Source organism: Pan troglodytes, chromosome 4, assembly GCF_028858775.2.
Source record: "Pan troglodytes isolate AG18354 chromosome 4, NHGRI_mPanTro3-v2.0_pri, whole genome shotgun sequence".
Taxonomy (NCBI): domain Eukaryota; kingdom Metazoa; phylum Chordata; class Mammalia; order Primates; family Hominidae; genus Pan; species Pan troglodytes.
In genome coordinates, this window is record NC_072402.2 from 50,254,614 (window position 1) to 50,273,523 (window position 18,910).

Below are 18,910 nucleotides of genomic sequence, written 5' to 3' on the forward strand. Positions count from 1 at the left end.
GAAGTAGTATATAAACTCCTAGGTCAAAAGAACTTCATTCTGAAATCTTACTTCATAAGAACTTCATTCTGAAATCCTCAGGATATGCGGCTGGCATTTAAGTGGGCTTTAGATCATGAAGAAAACTTCAATTGAGGATGATTTATAAGTGTGCATTCATTTATTCAATGAATATTTATTGAATATGTACTGTTTTTGTTTGCTGAATGCAAAAATGAATTGGGGGCCTTGTAATTATGTGTTATTGCTGAGTTCTACTGGATTCAGAAGTACTGTTTTCTATGAAAGCTTTAGAGTAGATAGAAATATGATTAAGGAAATTAAAACCATAAAGGGAGCTAATTCCTTTATTTCATAAAGGAAAACTAAAGAGCATCAACAAAGATAAAGAGAAGATAGTATGTATAAAAATAGGCTATTAGTTGGTTACACTATAATTTACAATCAGCTTTAATAATTTATTGATATTTGGGGGCTGAGGTGGAAGGATCCCTTGAGCCCAGGAGTTCAAGGGTGCAGGGAGCTATGATTGTGCCACTCTACTCCAGCCTGGGTGATGGAGTGAGACCTCATCTCTTAAAAAAATTTGATTTTTTGATATTAATTCTGAACAAGTAACTGAGACTGCCATGTGAGAGGGATCATGTATTAGGAGCTTTATTTGACCCTCTCAGCTTGGCCTAGTTTTTCAGCCATCCCTACTAAGGTACCAGTTACATGAGTGAAGTTGTCTTGGACCCTCCAGATTAGTGTGTCTGTTAGCTGAATACCACCAGTTAACTTCCGTTGATTCCACCAGCTAACTTCTGTTGAAAGAGAAGAATCATCCAACTGAGCCCTGATTCTTTGACCCACAAAATTGTTAGATATAATAAAATGTTTTTTAAGCCATTAAATTTGGGGTGGTTTGTTACTCAGCAATAGATAATCAAACCACCTACACAGGACATCTAAACACTTTTATGGTACTGGAGAATAATCATTACAAGTTATGCTATAATTTTTAAATTATAGGTTGGTAATTTTGTATCAATAGGCCAAGGATAAAATTTAGTGAAAGGGCAGTTAGTTGAGCATAGCATATGTGATGGCTATGTGGTATGTTGTCATGGCTAGGCTAAAAAAACAACATTCCTTTGAATTTCTTTTTCAGTAAGTTTCTGGATAAGTGATCTATAAGATACATTCCCTCAAGATTTGGAAGATAGAGGAGAGCACCAGCAGTTTTGTGATCTCCACACACCTTCTCCTAATTACTGAATCAAACACTAATTTAGCTGCTGCTGTGAAGAGATTTTGCGAGTATAATTAAGGTTCCTAATCAGTCAAGAAGATTATCCTGAGTGGGCCTCATTTAATCAGTTGAAAGTACTTAAAAGATAATGTTGACCTGTCCTGGAAAAAGAGTTAAACCTGTGGACAACAGCTTCAGCCAGTGTCTGTGAGGCTTCAGCCTTCTCGTGATCTTCTCTGCCCTGTGGACTCCGGATTTGCCTATCCAGCCTCCGAAACTGTGTAAGCCAATTCCTTGTTATGTGTATGTGTATATTCACACATATATGCATAGATAGATAGATAGATATCTCCTACTGGTTCTGCTTGTCTGTTTGGACTCTGACACAGATTTTTGTATCAAAAGTGGATGCAGAGGCCTGTGCCTTAAGGATGAGGTGCCTTAAAGATCTTAAGGATGAGTTCTCTGAATTGGTTCTGATTTTCTGGAATTGTTTTTCTAATCTGATGAAACTTAAGGCACTAATAAGCCTGTTTCTAGTTGTTTAAAAGACATGGGTAGTCCATGGCATGATGTGGTGAAAGAGTTGCTCAAATTATCACCTTTGGATACTATAATTAAATACCTATAGAAGGTGAGATTCAAGATGTCTAAGCAGGACTCACTTGAGAACATTTTAGTCAAAACAAGGAGTGGAATGGAGTTGTTTGGTTATTCCTAACTGCTCTAGAGAAAGTGACCATAGAAAAATGAACTTAGGGCTCTAAATTTCTAGCTAAATGTTCTGAAAACTTCTGCATTTTCCCTCAGAGAAACTCTATCCTGTAGCTGTAAGGCTGGGGTTTCTGAAAATGAAAGCCACAGTTTCCTCCTGTGAATGGCAAACTGAATTCCCAACCACTTCTGTTAAAGTTTAGCCAGTGATTGGGAAGGAATGGGCTTCTACAAATGGGAGTGGGGAAATATGGGTAGATTCTGATAAAGCTGGGGATCTTGGCTTCCCATATGAAATTGAATCTTTGCCCATAGAACCAGTCTTTTCAGTTCTGCCTGAGGAAGTGTAATGTGTCAACTTGACTAGGCCACATGGTACCCAGATATTTGGTTTCATATTTTTCTGTTATATGAGGGCATTTTTGGATAATTAACATTTAAATCAGTAGACTGAGGAAAGCAGATTGCCTTCCATAATGTGGGTGGGCTACAATCCTCGGTTGAAGGCCTAAACAGAACAAAAGCCTGATGCTCCCATGAGAAGGATAATTTTCCTGCTTGACAGCCTTTGAACTGGGAAATCAACTGTTCCTGGTTCTACAACAGCCTGCCAGCCTCAGACTTTAACTGGGACATTGGCTCTTTTTTCTGGTTCTACAGCAGCTTCTGACCTTTGCACTAGAAATGGGACATCAGCTCTGCAGATTTTGGACTTGCCAGCTTCCAGAATTATGTTAGCCATTTCCTTATAAATTATATATTTATAATATATATCATATATACATTTAAACAATATAAATATTTATAAATCATAAATATATGTATATATTTTGTTTTTCTGGAGAACTCTGATTAATATGGGAGGACAGTCCTCCTTTACCTGAATAACCTGGAATGGCCTCCCCTGAGGATTGTTGATAAAAAGTGTCAAACTCTGTAAAATATTTTTAGAGATTTATTTTGAGCCAAGTATGAGTGACCATGGTCTTTGGAGGTCCTGAGAACATGTGCTCAAGGTGGTCAGGGGTACAGCTTGGTTTTATGTATTTTATGGAGGCATGAGACATTTATCAAACACATTTAAGAAATACACTGGTTTGGTTCAGAAAGGGGGGACAATTCAAAGCAGGGGGCTTCCAGGCTATAGGTAAATTCAGACATTTTCCGGTTGACAATTGGTTGAGTTGATCTGAAGACCTGGGATCAGTAGAAAGGAAGTGTTCAGGTTAAGAGAAAGGATTGTGGATATCAAATTTTATTGTGTGGAGGAAGCTCTCAGATAGCAGACTTCAGAGAGAACAGATTGTAAAATGTTTCTTATCGGACCTAAAATGGTGCCTGGCTCTTAGTTGATTATCTCCTGGATCTGGAAAGGAAGGAAGGAAAACAAGGGGAAAGGGGATTCTTGATAGAATGTGGGTTTTTCCCACAAGGGACGGCTTCGCAGGACCATTTCAAGATATGGCAGAGAAACACGTTTTGGGGTAAAATATTTTGATTTTCTTCCTTGTTATGCCAGAGTCAGATTGGAAAGCAAGTCACAGTATACAGGGTTAAATAAAACCCATCTGATGAGAATTTATGGTTTGTAGGGCATGACTCCCCACACCCCTTAGATAGGAATTTGGGCAAGATAAAAAAAAAAATGAGAGCTTAGTCCTCAGGAAGTTGCTTACAAGGTACTCCTGATGATCCACAGGACCTACTCCCCAACACCCCTTTTTGTTTCTATAACTAGAATCAACTTGAAGCAGCCCTCAAAAAATGAGGTACAATGTATGACTCATGAAAAGGTGTGATATACACCAAAAGAACTGCATGGCTTTTTTTTCAATTTATATAAATAGAAATCTAGGAGTTACGTGTGATAATGGATATTGGTGTGTAATCAAGGTGTAAGGAATATAAAGTCATCAGGCTTAATTTGTAGGCTCACTATTCAGAGACTCAATGTTTTAGCTCAAGGAGTTAGGAAGGGCTTAATTAGATGGTTGGTTGGCTGGTTGCCAGGAACAAAATGGTGGCCTACACTAAATGAGGTAGAAATGCCTTGTGATATTATAGAGGAAGGTAGCTAAAGGCTTGAGACTGCAATGTTTGAGTGTATTTACCATGCAAGATTGCTCTCCAGTCCTGGAAAAACATGCCTTTCACCACAGCTGTGAAAAATAAATTTGTGAGGGAGCATCAGCATCCTTGAAAAGCTCTGTAGTCTCTCTTCTCTGTAGGTCAGAAATTATAAAGTAAACTGCTACCATTGAATGAGGATACCTAAATGCAATAGAGATAATAGATCCTGGGATGTTAAGGGTCAAGTGGTGACACTTAATTGCCAAAGATAAGATAGGCAGGGTTATCATAATGGATAGCAGAGTTAAAATAGTAACCAGAGGCCGGGCTCAGTGGCTCATGCCTGTAATCCCAGCATTTTGGGAGGCTGAGGCAGGAGAATCACTTGAACTCAGGGGGCGGACTTTGCAGTGAGCTGAGATCATGCCACTGCACTCCAGCCTGAGCAACAGAGTGAGGCTTTGTCTCCGGAAAAAAAAAAAAAAAAAAAAAAAGTAACCAGAATAGTTTGACTCAAAGAGATTATGCTGTTGGTTCTCATGATGATCAAAATTCTCATGATGTCCCAAGAGTGGAAATAGACAGTTAACCTATTAAATTCTTTTTTGATCTGTAAAAGCAGAGGAGTTCTGGGTCTAGTAGACAGAAGTCTGGCTTGAATTTCCAAAACACAGAGTTAATTCCTTCATTTCCAAATTTGAGTCAGTTAACAGACTCAGAACCCCTTGAGAAAGAAACCCACTCCACTGTCAAAAATTTATACTGTTGACTTTTCTTTCAGTATTTCCCCAAAGGGACTTACAGCTCTTTAACAGGTTGACTGTGCACTGGGGAAAGGAAATTCTGGGGAAGGGAGTTTAGCCTAGCCAGGCTGACACATCACAAAGCCATCACAGACCACCCCTTGTCAACTTGGTACCCATACATATTTCCTTTAAACATACTGCCTATATGATACAACTATCCCATATACAACTGCAAACATGTCAACCTTTTCCTCAAAAGAGGATACAAAATCCTCAGGTAATGTTCCTCTTCTCTTTTGAAATTTAAATACTAAGATTAACTACCATGAAAACATTTTGTGATGTAAAGTTAGCTATTATTAACACATCTTGTGTTAGATAAGAGGATAAGGGAGAGAAGAAAACAAAAATACTTAATATTATACAAACATTCACATCAAGAGAAAACTTGTAACTAATGCAGTCTTCAACTGGTCATGTAGTTGTAGCTGGCATTTTTAACAGCCACCTTCTATCCATTCTATATTCTTTGCCCTCAGCAATCACCTTAGCTGGGATCAAACCCTTATTCTTGAAGGGTCTGGGCCATTATCAGTCCTGCCTGAATTGTTTTTTTGTAATTTTCTATTGATATGAATCACAGGATGTGAATATTAGGAAGCATGTTAGAAGATCTGTATTCCAGGCATACTTTTCCTTACCTCCATTGTGTAGTAGCAACCCAATCCCCTCTTGATGGGAGCAGTTACCTCAGCTATTACAGTAACCCCCTTGTTTGTCTGTTCATTCAGAGGCATAAAAAATCCAGAGTGACCAGGTGGCAGTCTCAACTTTCAGTTTAGTGAAATCATTGTTCCTATAGTAGAAGCATTCCTCCCTCTGGAACTAGGACTTCTAAACCAGCACATTTTAAAGTTATGAGGAAAGGAAGAATACATTTTGGTGGTGGATCCCTAGGAGTAGTAAAGAGGCCGCTCCTGTTTCCATGTCTTGATTCTTGGATGTGTGAATCCTGGTAATGGGAAAAATAGCACTGCATACTAGATGCTAATTTAGGCCACATACCACATTCTGGAGGACATTGCCCCAGCCCTGCAAAGTAACACCACCTGTTACCTTAGCTGGGTCTTCAAAGGCCTTTGTACAATTGTCAAACCAGCTGCTCTGGGATTATGGGGAAAATGAGGAGACCAGTAACTTCCATCAGTTGTGAAATGAGTTCTTGATTAAAATTGATATTGAGTGGGATACATGACAGTGGACAAAGCATTCTGTAGGTCTGTACTTGGTCATTTTAGCAGAAGAATCATAGGCACAGAAGAAAAAATCATATTCAGTATAAAAGTTTATTCCTTTAAGAACAAAATGCTTTCCCTTCCATGAGAAAGCAGTCCAGTGCATAGTAAACCTGCCACCAGCCTGTTACCCCAAGAAATGATACCATATCAGGGACTTGTTGTTGGTCCCTGCTGCTGACAGTTTAGGTCCTCGACAGTGTCTGTTATGGTGAGTAGAGATTCATGTTGCTGAGCCCATGCATAGCCTCCATCCCTGCCACCATGGCCACTTTGTTCATGAGCCCATTGAACAAAGTGTTTTGGTAATAACTAGAGTAGCTGGGGAAAGAGGCTGACTGGTGTCTACAGAACAGGTCACTCTTTCCATTTTATTGTTAAAATTCTCCTCCACTGATATAACTCTCTAGTGAGAATTCATATTGACACAAATATTTCTGGGTGTCATTCTAGAACAGGTCCATCAAAATTCCTCTTTCCCAAACCTCCTTGCCAACAATTTTTCAAGTATGTTCCTTCTAAATCCCTGACCCTTCAGCCAAACCATCTGTCAGAGTCAATTCATTACAGACTGGTATCTCTGGCTATTTTATTCTCTTGGGAAAAATAACCAAGCAAGGGCACTGCTTGAAGTTCTGCCCACTGGGAGGATTCTCCTTTACTATAGTCTTTCAGGGATGCCCGGAGTAAGGCTGCAGAGTTTCAGTTGTCCACTTTTGAGTGGTACTTGCATACAATGCAGAACCATTTGTTAACCAGACCTGAGGTTTTTTTTTTCTTTTTTCTTTTCCCTTCCTCAGTCAACTTGTCTTAGGCAGGAAGACTTAGGTATGGATTGAAAGAGAGAAGGTAATGTAGGGGGAATAGGGACCATGGACATACTGGCAAATCCCTCATGTAACTTCCTTGTGCCTTAAGGGCCTCCTCAAGTCTGATCTCATATATACTGCCTCCCTTTGATAACAGAGTACAGCTGTGCACACTCAACATTATGTCTTGTCAGACAACACCCAGTTCATGATGGGAAGTTCAGGTAGCAGGGTAACTTAGTGGCCCATGATCAAGTGTTTGTCTTTACTAAGGCCCAGTGATAGGCCAAAAGCTGTTTCTCAAAAGGAGAGTAGTTATCCACAGAGGATGGTGTAGCTTTGCACCAAAATCCTAAAGGTCTGTGCTGTGATTTACCTATGAAGCTTGCCAAAGGCTCCAAATATCAACCTCATCTATCACTGATACTTTAAGCCCCATTGGATCTGCTAGATTATGTGACCCAATTGACAGAGCAGTTTGTATGTCAACATGAACGTATTGAAGAGCCTTCTTTTGTCTGGGCCATATTCTACACTGCCAGCTCTTTGCATCATCTGGCAAACGGGTCAGAATAGCCACCCCAATAAGGTGTATTTTACATCTAAAATCTAAAGAGGATCCCCTGGGCATTGTGCCTCTATTTTAGTGGTAGGAGGGTTAGATGCAGCACTTTATCTTTTACCCTGGAAGGGGTATCTTGACATTTTATAGATAGATCACTGGACCCCTAGAAGTTTCACTAAGGTAGAATTTTTGTTTTACTTTGTTACTGTTAAAGAAAAACTAAATCAGGAATTGAACTTTGTAGGTGTATGCAGTGACAAGAATATAGCCTCAAGAACTAGTCAGACCTGGGTTTAGACTCCTAGCTGTACCACTGGTAGCTACAGGACTTTAAGAAAGCTAGTTAACCTCTTTGAGCTCCAATTTTCTTGTCTATAAAATGGACGTGGTAACAAAAGTATTTTAGGGTTGTTATATGAAATGAGATACTGTGTGCAAAACACTGTATAGTACCTGGCATATATTTAGCATTGAAAAACTGTAGCTCCTCCTCCTTATATTATGAAGAATCACCATGAAAATATATGGATAATAGGTGTTTCAATTCACAATCTTCTTGTAAATTGAATTTTATTGCAGCAGAATTATGGGAAGGTTTGTGTTATGCAAAAGGTGAGGAAATGAGGAAAGAAAGATGAAGTGAATTTTAGTCATATAACCCAGGATGACGATAAGGTCTCTTGATTTTGCAGTTATAATGTGTACTAAAATTTAGAAGTGAGCAGAAGTGCCAGAGTATATTTTGTTTTCTATTTCCAGATGTGGTATTATAAGTGACTATATATTATCTCACATTTGTTCTATATGAATAGAGTCTAGATAGAGATAGCCAAAGAAAGAATGGGTAATGAGAGAGAATAGGGAAAAAGTAGGAAAATCATTTTTTTTTGTTTAAAGAAAAGAAAAAGTTTGAATTACAGATTTTAAATAAAATACTTACATATTGATACCTAGACTTTAATATGTGCCAGATAATGTCAAAAACTTATTCAACCGATTTATATAAAATTATTTATAGCATAATTCATTATTCTTCCTTTATATTGGATAACCAGTATTGTGTAATTCTCAAATGCAAAAACAATGTGAAATTTGTCTTTTGGGGACAGTTAATTAATGATAAGAAAGCAAGATTCATGGCCACCTTTGCAGATGTGCTTCCTTTAGTTTCTTGCTATCCCAGGTGTGGTCCATGGGGCAGCAGATCAGTATCACTGACTGCTTATTAGCAATGCAGAATCTCAGGTCTACCCTACACCTTCTGAATAAAAATATACATTTTACCAAGATTTAATGTAGGCATATGAAGGTTTAAAAGGCATTGCTGTTGACTTCTGATCTAGGTTGACTTCTGTACTATATTCCTGTCTGCCCGATTTACTTGCAATATTGGAATCAGAATAGCCAGTAGTGTCCATTTAGTTCTGTAGAATTTGCGAATCAGAACTCTACTTCATTTTTTGAACAACAGTTCACTTTTTTCTGAAATGAGAAAATTAAACTACACTGTAGCTACATCATTATGATTTAAAAATTGATGTAATTCACAATTAGGTTCCTATTAAGCGTCTGTTTTAAGGCAAAATGACAAGTGTAAGACTGGAAAGTAGTTTATTATTAATTATATCATAGCTAAATTGGACTATATCATAGTATTATTAATTATAGTCAGGAAACTACATTTTGTTCCCCTCAACAAATGGCGATACCAGTTTCTAAAACATGAATGATTTTCTGCGCTCTTATCCAAGGATGGCAAATATCTGAGATGGCTAATTTTCCCTTAAGACCCTCCTTCCCCTCTATATGAGGGTCAATGCCAGTGGATCCAGAAAACTTTTTCCCCCTGGATCCTGGATGTAACCTCAGAATCCTTCTCAATAAAGCGTTCTAGGCAGCCACCACAAATCAAAGCTGCCACGCAGAATAAAAGTTATGAAATGTAGCATTTCATATTAGTCTCCTGCAAATATTAAAGTTTTTCATTGTTATAAGCAATGAAAATTATCAAAAACAAAGTACAAGTATCATATTCCTGCATTCTTGATCCAGACCATCTTTTATTCCTCATGCTTCTCTAGCAGTGTTACCAAAACTTCCTCAGTGAATATTCAACTTCATCAAGTTATCAGATATTACTGACAGTATAGTGAAAAGAGTAAAGGTCTTAGAATATGACAGAAATGAAGTTAATCACCTCCTAATCCTTCCTGTGTGACTTTGGTTATATTACTTCTCTTCCTCATCTGTAATGTGAGGATATCATCTGATTCAGAGTATTGAAAAGATTAAATTAGATAACACATTAATGTAACCAGCAAAGTAAGATACAGAAGTTATATAAATGTTAGCTGCTGTCTTCTCTCACTTCCCTTTTCCTCTAAATAGTTTTATTGGTAGACAAGGTGACTCTTGTAAAGCAAGTAAAACATTTACCAGGTCCTAGAAGAACAGTATTTGTCTCTTGCAAGGCTGTTATCAGTAATAAAAATTCACTGTAGTGGGCAGTTACTTAACTATACTGTTTACTGGATATGCTCTAGATGAGGTTCTTAGACTTAATATGTGAAAGAGTAACGGAAGTTTAGAAGGATTGTGTTTTACAGTACTTAATAGTAACATGCAGAAAGAGAAATAACCATAAAACTTGTGATACTAGTCCAAAAACTATTTTTAGAAGTACTGAAATAAGAAAAATAATGATCAAAGTATATCTATTGTACCATATGAGAGATCCTCAGGGACAGTGGGAATGGTAAAGTATTTGTTTTCCTGACCCTACAATAGAAGCATGAATGTAAGATAAGTACATATTTTAGTAGATGCTTATTACTGTAATATGTTAATACCATGGTCTAAAGATACTTCTTGATGATGGTTCTCCCAGGATCTATGCAAGAAAAAGTAAAAACTGAAATGTGTAAAGTAATTATTATAGGTATTGTCTTCAAGAAAAAGCATAAGAAAAATAAATGCATTCTGGGGAAAAAAGTATACATTGGTAGAACTTTAATGTTCTTCGAAAATTTACTGACAATCAAACACTTCAAGAAGTAAGAGTTGAGCATGTTAAAGCATTCAAACCTTTAGGAACACTTTCCTAAATGACAGTGTTTTCTGGCTTCAACTACAGAATTCTGTGAAGAATCAAAGACTCCAACTGTAATTGCATTTAATCAGAGAATGCTCTTCTATAAGGAATTCTTTGAGAAATCCATATAAAAATTAGATGTTTAAGAATCTGTATATTCATTTAGCCATACAAAAGACATTTAAATGAAAATTTTATTAACTGGAATTTTGTTATGCCACAGAGCTAACTTAGGAGCAAGATTCCAAGGCAGAAGTGAAACTGATGGCAGCACTGCTTTCATATTTAGCATATAATACTATAGTGGCATTAATAATTCAGCAGATACAGAAATTTTTTTTCCCATTCCTGATTTTGTTGATTCAGAGTCGTGGAAGCTTTGTAAAATACAAATTCTGATTCTTTTTCAACTTTGTCTAATTTAAATTTCCCTGTCTTCTGCTGAGTATAAAATAAATGGGTCTAGGTTTGTGAATTTGCTTTTTCAAAATTAAAAAATAACCTGCTGAAACTATTCAGAAATATACCTCAATTAGGACTTTTTTTTTTTAAAAAAAAGAATGTGTGAACATGTTTAAAATTAACCTTTACCATAATTAAGCTTGGTAGAAATAGAAATTATTGATAATGATAACTCATAAAATTAAGCTTATTAAATAATATTACTTGGGACAAGTACTATACTTCATTAACTTTAACATTTTTCTTCTTTTCCTTTCTTTGGCTCTTTATTGGACAGTAAGTTTTTACTGTGAGAGATGCTTAGGAAGAGCATTATAATTTTTTGTTTTACTCTAAAGCTCATCCATGTATTTTATTTTGAATGGCTACTGTGTGCTACATACCAGAAGAAACTGGTTTCTTTCCATCTGAGATTTTATCTGGCTTCTTATAAGCTGGTAGATCTAGGAAATGCTATACTTCTTAATATTTAGCAGTTTTTATCTCCACTTGTATAAAATTTAAGAATATTTTAAAGATTAGTAATTTATAATTTTATGAATTTACTTCTTTTAATATTCTATAATTTTCAGATCAAGTTATTAGTCAAGATAAATATACTCAATCCATTTTGAATGCTTTTCCAGATTATGCTTTCTTCATTTAAAGGTTCAAGTTTATTTAAGGGTATCATAAATATTTAGTAGACTGAGATCTATAAACTGATATGTATCACTGACCTAACAAATATATATTGGGAATCAACTTTGTTCCTATGAGAGATCTGTATCTATAATAATACTTATTTAGTTTATACATAATTAAAACTTTTATTGTGATTTAGGAATGAATCAAGATATATTTTCTAGAGTGTATAAACCAGAAGTTGCCTAGGAAATGGCTGCAATTTAAAGTTCTTAAAATAATGCAACTCCTCATATGTGTGTTTTCAATCTTGCTATATATTTTAAGAGAGCTGATATTTTCCCTTATGTTTACTTTGAGCAATTAGTAATTATAAATATCCATTTATAAGTATAAATTTATCTGTGTTTCTAAATTGTACTTAGTGTTCTGATTTCTGGATTTGATGTCTAGTGTATACTATTTTCTGTAATAGATACAATTTAAAACACAATAATAAGAACAGCATTAGAATAGAAATCAGTACCATTCTTCTAGTTTTCTTAGAACATCACATACCAACAGTCAAGTGCTTTTATTGAAATACAGTTAGTAGCAATTAGCTTAAATTTTGGCTTTTCATAGATTGAAACTGTTAAAGCCCAGTTGATCCCAATGTTTTTGGATAGTGGTAGTATTTTTAGTGCCACGAGAGAGTCACCTATTTTCTGTAAAAGTTTGCTTATTGAATTACCAGATATATGACATCATAGTGTAGTAATATTGGATTAGTAATTCATAATAAAAACTTTGTCCCAGGTTTCACAAAGACCACCAGAATAACTGAATAAATAAGCTTAAGTCTCTGCTCCAGTTTTTCATTTTTCGAATTGGGTTACCTGCCCCAATTCCATGTTCTAATGATTCAGTTCTCTTATTTTTAAATTTTAATAATGAAAAAAATTAATGATTACTGTAATTAAAAATGTCAGGTTTTCTTTCTAAAATCGATAAGCCTATTTCTAACAATACTTTATTCAGACATTAAAAAAATTAAAAGCCACTCTTTATTGCACATTTACAATATATTTGACCATCTCCTACTTAAATGAATCACTAAATTACATTTTGGACCATGCATTGCTCTTTTAGACTACTAAAAGTCGGTAAATTTTTCATGTCTTCTGGTGATTAATCCTTCAATCTGGAAAGTGTTTATAGCTCTCTAAAGTGTTTATTGGTAGGGATTAGTCTCATGATTTGTATTTAGTATTCTGTTTATAATAATTTAAAATGTACTAATTAGATCTGTACAAAAAGAATAGTCAGTTTTCTTGGTAATAGAAAGGGATATAAGTAGTGACAATTAGAAACCAAAACTGAACATACCCTGCTAGATTAGTTCCCAGAGAATATGGTTTATCTTTAATACATACAATTTGCCTGAGAATAAGTGGTGATTGACTAAATATTTTATCAGTAAAGATAATATCTACCTAGATTATCATTTCTTTTTGTATTTTTACTATTTTTAAGTGGAGAGAAAACTTCAGTTTTTTACAATCAAAATAAGTATTAAAGTGATATTATAAAATCAGAGCCCCAAATCCTAACCCAAGAACAACTATGAAATTAATAGTGCATTGTTGCTAAGTGCTGGGTAGGTTAGCTCTTGAATAAAGTTTAGTTTGTTACATGAAAAGCATTAATAAATAAATTCATTATTCTCAGGCTTTCTATAAACACCAACAATTTGTATAATGCAACATTAAAAAAACTTCAAAGCACATTTAAAAATGTTTAAGCAATTGTTATTTACATCATTTATGATTGGTCAATTGTAGTAAGGTATGAAATTCCTAAAACGGAAAGAAAAAATAGCAAAGAAAGCAGAAAACAATGAATCCAATGACCCAGTTCACTGAATAAATATATATGATCACCATATCCATGTCAAACCACCATCCACGGCTATCATCCTCAAAGTGCAGGTAATCCATCCTGTGTGCACCATGTGGGAACTGCCTTCTTGTAACTGGAGCTGCATGTCTGCGGAAACCTAGAAGATGTATGAACATATTAAAGCCCATTAAATTCAAGCTAGTGCTCAGAAAAGAAGCTGTACACAAGTACAGTTAAACAAAGCATATCTTGATTTCACTGAGTGGAGTTATGTTGTATTCCTGACAGTTTTTTCTTTTTTTTTATTATTATTATACTTTAAGTTTTAGGGTACATGTGCACAATGTGCAGGTTAGTTACATATGTATACATGTGCCATGCTAGTGTGCTGCACCTATTAACTCGTCATTTAGCATTAGGTATATCTCCCAATGCTATCCCTCCCCACTCGCCCCACCCCACAACAGTCCCCAGAGTGTGATGTTCCCCTTCCTGTGTCCATGTGTTCTCATTGTTCGATTCCCATCTATGAGTGAGAACATGCAGTGTTTGGTTTTTTGTCCTTGCGATAGTTTACTGAGAATGATGATTTCCAATTTCACCCATGTCCCCACAAAGGACATGAACTCATCATTTTTTATGGCTGCATAGTATTCCATGGTGTATATGTGCCACATTTTCTTAATCCAGTCTATCATTGTTGGACATTTGGGTTGGTTCCAAGTCTTTGCTATTGTCAATAGTGTCGCAATAAACATACGTGTGCACGTGTCTTTATAGCAGCATGATTTATAGTTCTTTGGGTATATACCCAGTAATGGGATGGCTGGGTCAAATGGTATTTCTAGTTCCAGATCCCTGAGGACTCGCCACACTGACTTCCACAATGGTTGAACTAGTTTACAGTCCCACCAACAGTGTAAAAGTGTTCCTATTTCTCCACATCCTCTCCAGCACCTGTTGTTTCCTGACTTTTTAATGACTGCCATTCTAACTGGTGTGAGATGGTATCTCATTGTGGTTTTGATTTGCATTTCTCTGATGGCCAGTGATGATGAGCATTTTTTCATGTGTCTTTTGGCTGCATAAATGTCTTCTTTTGAGAATTGTCTGTTCATATCCTTTGCCCATTTTTGATGGGGTTGTTTGTTTTTTTCTTGTAAATTTGTTTGAGTTCATTGTAGATTCTGGATATTAGCCCGTTGTCAGATGAGTAGCCTCTTCTAGTTCAGTGCATTAAAGGCAGGGTAGCAAAGAACACAGGATATGAAGTCAGGAGATTTGCCTAGGTCTGCCACTTGTCTGGGGCAAGTCATTTAACTCTTTTGGTCATGGATTTCTCATCTATACTATCTGATTTCTTCAAAAATTTGTGGGGATCAAATGTAATTATTTTCAAGAGAATATTTTCTAAATTTATCATGTTTTATTTTTTACAACTGCTTTTATAACTTCTGATCACCAACTTAACCTTGTATCTTATACTTTGAGAATTTCATTCAGTTTAGTTCTTTGAGCAAAGTTCTAAGAAGAATATCTTATTTTAGCATCGAATAAACTAGACAGACATAATGATACTCCTTTAAAGAAATTTAGCTTTAATTTCCATAGAGTTCAAAGCATGGGGATTTGTTGGTACAGAAAAAGCAAATCTTGAATGTCAACTATAGTCTACTTATTACTAAATGAATATGACATTTCTGAGAAATATTACATCATGAAATACAATTTTCTTTTGTGTATTTACATGCTAATTAGAGCTTGAGAAAAAACCTGCTCAATAGCAACTTGTTTTTTTTGGTTGACCAATATATAAACTCAGTCATTTAAAAAACAAAATTCAATTCTCTGAAGACTGATAACCTATTAATCTTTTGCTTTTTACTTATCTACTTTCTACTTTAAGTATTTCTGTGTTTATTCGTGTTAGGGAACAGGGACAGCATAATAAACTAAGCAGAAAAATGTAATTCTGGTACTCACTAGCAACTATGGTGATAAAAGTTCTGTGAAGCTCTAGCCTGAAGCAAACTCTGGTTCACTCATTATAACAATTGAGTAATGCTAAATATTCTCTAGGTCAGGCTGCTTATTCTGATGGCAAGGTTGCATTTACCTGGGTATTAGTATGCTCATTTAAAGTCAAATCTCTTTAATCAAGAACTATCCTATTTTTTATGTATTAAGTTTATTTGGAAATTATATTTACTTACATAGGATCAAAACATGAAATTTAAAAAGATAAACATGAAATAAGTGATATTTAAAAAGAATTTGTAGAGCTACATTTCAAATAGGTTTTTAAATAATTTCTAATTGATCTTGGCTGACTTTCTATCATATCTGATTTGATTTAAAAACTTTTTTTACTGCTACACAATATTTGTACATGTTAATGGAGTATATGTAATATTTTATTGTTTATCTTTGTAGTCTGGTGGTTTTCTATAGTGGTATCCTTTGTATTTTTTCTCTTGTATGTTTGTTCTACCATTTGGGTTTTACTTTCATGTGTTTTCATGATATCGTTCTTTTGCTTCCAGGTATAGGACTCCCCTAAGCATTTCTTACAGAGCCAGTCTGGTGGTGATGAATTCCATCAGCATTTCCTTGTCTGGAAAAGGCATTATTTATCCTTCAATTCTGAAGGAAAACTTTGTCAGGTATAATATCCTTGGCTGCCATTTTTTTCTTCAGCACTTTGAATATGTCATTCTATTCTCTGGCCTGTAAGGTTTCTACTGAGAAATCCAATGTTTTCTGATTGGGGTTCCCTTGTAAGTGACTAGATACTTTTCCTGTTCTAAAAATTCTATCTTTGACTCTTGATAGTTTGGCCGTATGTACCATGGAGGAAACCTTTTTGCAGTATGTCTATTTGGGGATTTCTGAGCTTCCTGTATCTTGATATGTAAATAAATTTCTAGCCTTGCAAAGTTATCATCTATTATTTCATTAAATATGTTTCCTATCCCTTTCGTTTTCACTTCATCTCTGGGACACCAAAAATTTGAATATTTGATCACTTTATGGTGTCCCGTATGTCATACAGGCTTTGTTCATCCTTTTAAAGTTCTTTTTTTCTTTATTTTTGTCTGACTGGGTTATTTCAAGAGACCTGTCTTCAAGTTCTGACATTTTTTCTTCTGCTTTATCTAAACTGTTATTGAAGTGCTTAAATATATTTTGTATTTCATTTACTGAAAGAGATGGGGAGAGAAGCAACTTGGAAAACATATTACAGGAGATCATCCACGAGAACTCCTCCAACCTAGCTATAGAGGCCAACATTCAAATCCAGCGAATACAAAATATTTAGTAAGAAGGTTATCCCCAAGGCACATAATCATAACATTCTCCAGGGTGGAAATGAAAGAAAAAGTGTTAAAGGCAGCTAGAGAGAAAGACCACCTAGAAAGTGTAGTCCATCAGACTAACAGTGGACCTCTCAGCAGAAACCTTACAAGCCAGAAGAGATTGGGGGTCTATATTCAACATTCTTAAAAGAAATTCAACCAAGAATTTCATATATGGCCAAACTAAACTTCATAAGCAAAGGAGAAATAATATCCTTTTCAGACAAACAAATACTGAGGGAATTTGTCACCACTATACCAGCCTTATAAGAGCTCCTGAAAGATGCATTAAATATGGAAAGGAAAGACTGTTATCACCCACTGCAAAAACTCAAAGTTCACAGACCAGTGACACTATAAAGCAACCATACAAACAGGTTGGCATAATAAACAACTAACAACATAACAGGATCAAATCCACATATATCAATATTAACCTTGAATGTAAATATGCTAAACACCAGTTAAAAAAAGGCACAGCTTGGCAAGCTGTATAAAGAACCAAGATCCAATGGTATGCTGTCTTCAAGAGACTCATCTTACATGCAATGACACCTATAGGCTCAAAATAAAGGGATGGAGAAAAATCTACCAAACAAATGGAAAGCATAAAAAAGCAGGGGTTGCAATCATAGTTTCACAAAGACTTTAAACCAACAAAGATAAAAAAAGACAAAGAGGGGCATTACATAACGGTAAAGAGTTCAATTCCATAAGAATACTTAACCTAAATATATATGCACCCAACACAAGAGCACCCAGATTCATAAAGCAAGCTCTTAGAGACCTTCAAAGAGACACAGACTCCCTCACACTAATAGTGGGAGCCATCAACACCCCACTGAAAGTAATAGATCACTGAGTAGGGAAATTAACAAAGATATTCGGGACCTGAACTTGACACTTGACCAAATGGATGGAACTCTCAACCCCCAAACAACAGAATATACATTCTTGTCATTGCCACATGGCATATACTCTAAAATTGACCACACAATTGAACATAAAACAGTTCCCAGAAAATTAAAACTGAAATCAAAACATCCACACCCCTGGACCACAGTGCAATAAAAACAGAATCCAATAAGAAGAGGTCCCAAACTATATATTTACATGGAAATTAAACAACCTGCTTCTGAATGACTTTTGGGCAAATAATGAAATTAAGGCAAAAATCAAGAAGCTCTTTGAAATTAATGAGAAGAGTTAAAAGGGAAACTTACAGCACTAAACACCCACATCAAAAAGTTAGAAAGATCTGAAATTAACAGCCTAACATTACAACTAGAGAAGCAAGAGCAAACCAACCCCAAAGCTAGAAGACAAATAATCAAAATCAAAGCTGAACTGAAGGAGACAGACACAAAAAGCACTCAAAAGATCAACAAAACCAAAAGCTGTTTTTTTTTTTGAAAAAATTAAGATAGGCCACTAGCTAGACTAATAAATAATAAAAGAGAAGATCCAAGTAAACAATCAGAAACAACAAAGGGGATATTACACCACTGACTCCACAGAAATACAAGTAACCATTAGAGAATATTATGGACACTTCTATGCATACAAACTAGAAAATCTACAACAAATGGACAAACTCCTGGACACATATACCCTCCCAAGACTGAACCAGAAAGAAATTGGATCCCTAAAGAAAACAATAATGACCTCTGAAATTGAATCAGTAATAGCCTATCAACCAAAAAAATTCCAGGACCAGACTGATTCACAGCCAAATTCTGTAAGATATACAAAGAATGCTGGTACCATTCCCACTGAAACTATTCCAAAATAATTGAGGAGACACTCCTTCCCAACGCATTCTATGAGGCCAACATCATCCTGATAGCAAAGCCTTGCAGAGAAACAAGAACAAAAAAATAAAACTTCAGGCCAATGTCCTTGACAAACATCGATGCAAAAATCCACAACATAATACTGGCAAATTGAATTTATCAGCACATCAAAAAGCGAGTCCACCACAAACAAGTAGGCTTTATCCCTGGGATTCAAGTGTAGTTCAATGTATGTGGATCAATAAATGTGATTTGTCACATAAACAGAAC

The 18,910-nt window shown here is 35.5% G+C and overlaps 1 protein-coding gene across 6 annotated transcripts in view; it reads right to left on the reverse strand.

Annotated features, from left to right (window-relative positions):
* Positions 1–10,427: 10,427 nt before the first annotated feature.
* RNF180 (ring finger protein 180) overlaps positions 10,428–18,910 on the reverse strand; it is a 213,742-nt gene continuing 205,259 nt past the window's right edge. For all 6 annotated transcript variants that reach the window (XM_063811210.1, XM_063811209.1, XM_527201.9 and 3 more), the window contains one exon: positions 10,428–13,648. In XM_063811210.1, the coding sequence (XP_063667280.1) occupies positions 13,449–13,648 (200 nt within the window). In that variant the 3' untranslated portion in view covers positions 10,428–13,448. The remainder of the gene's footprint in view (positions 13,649–18,910) is intronic.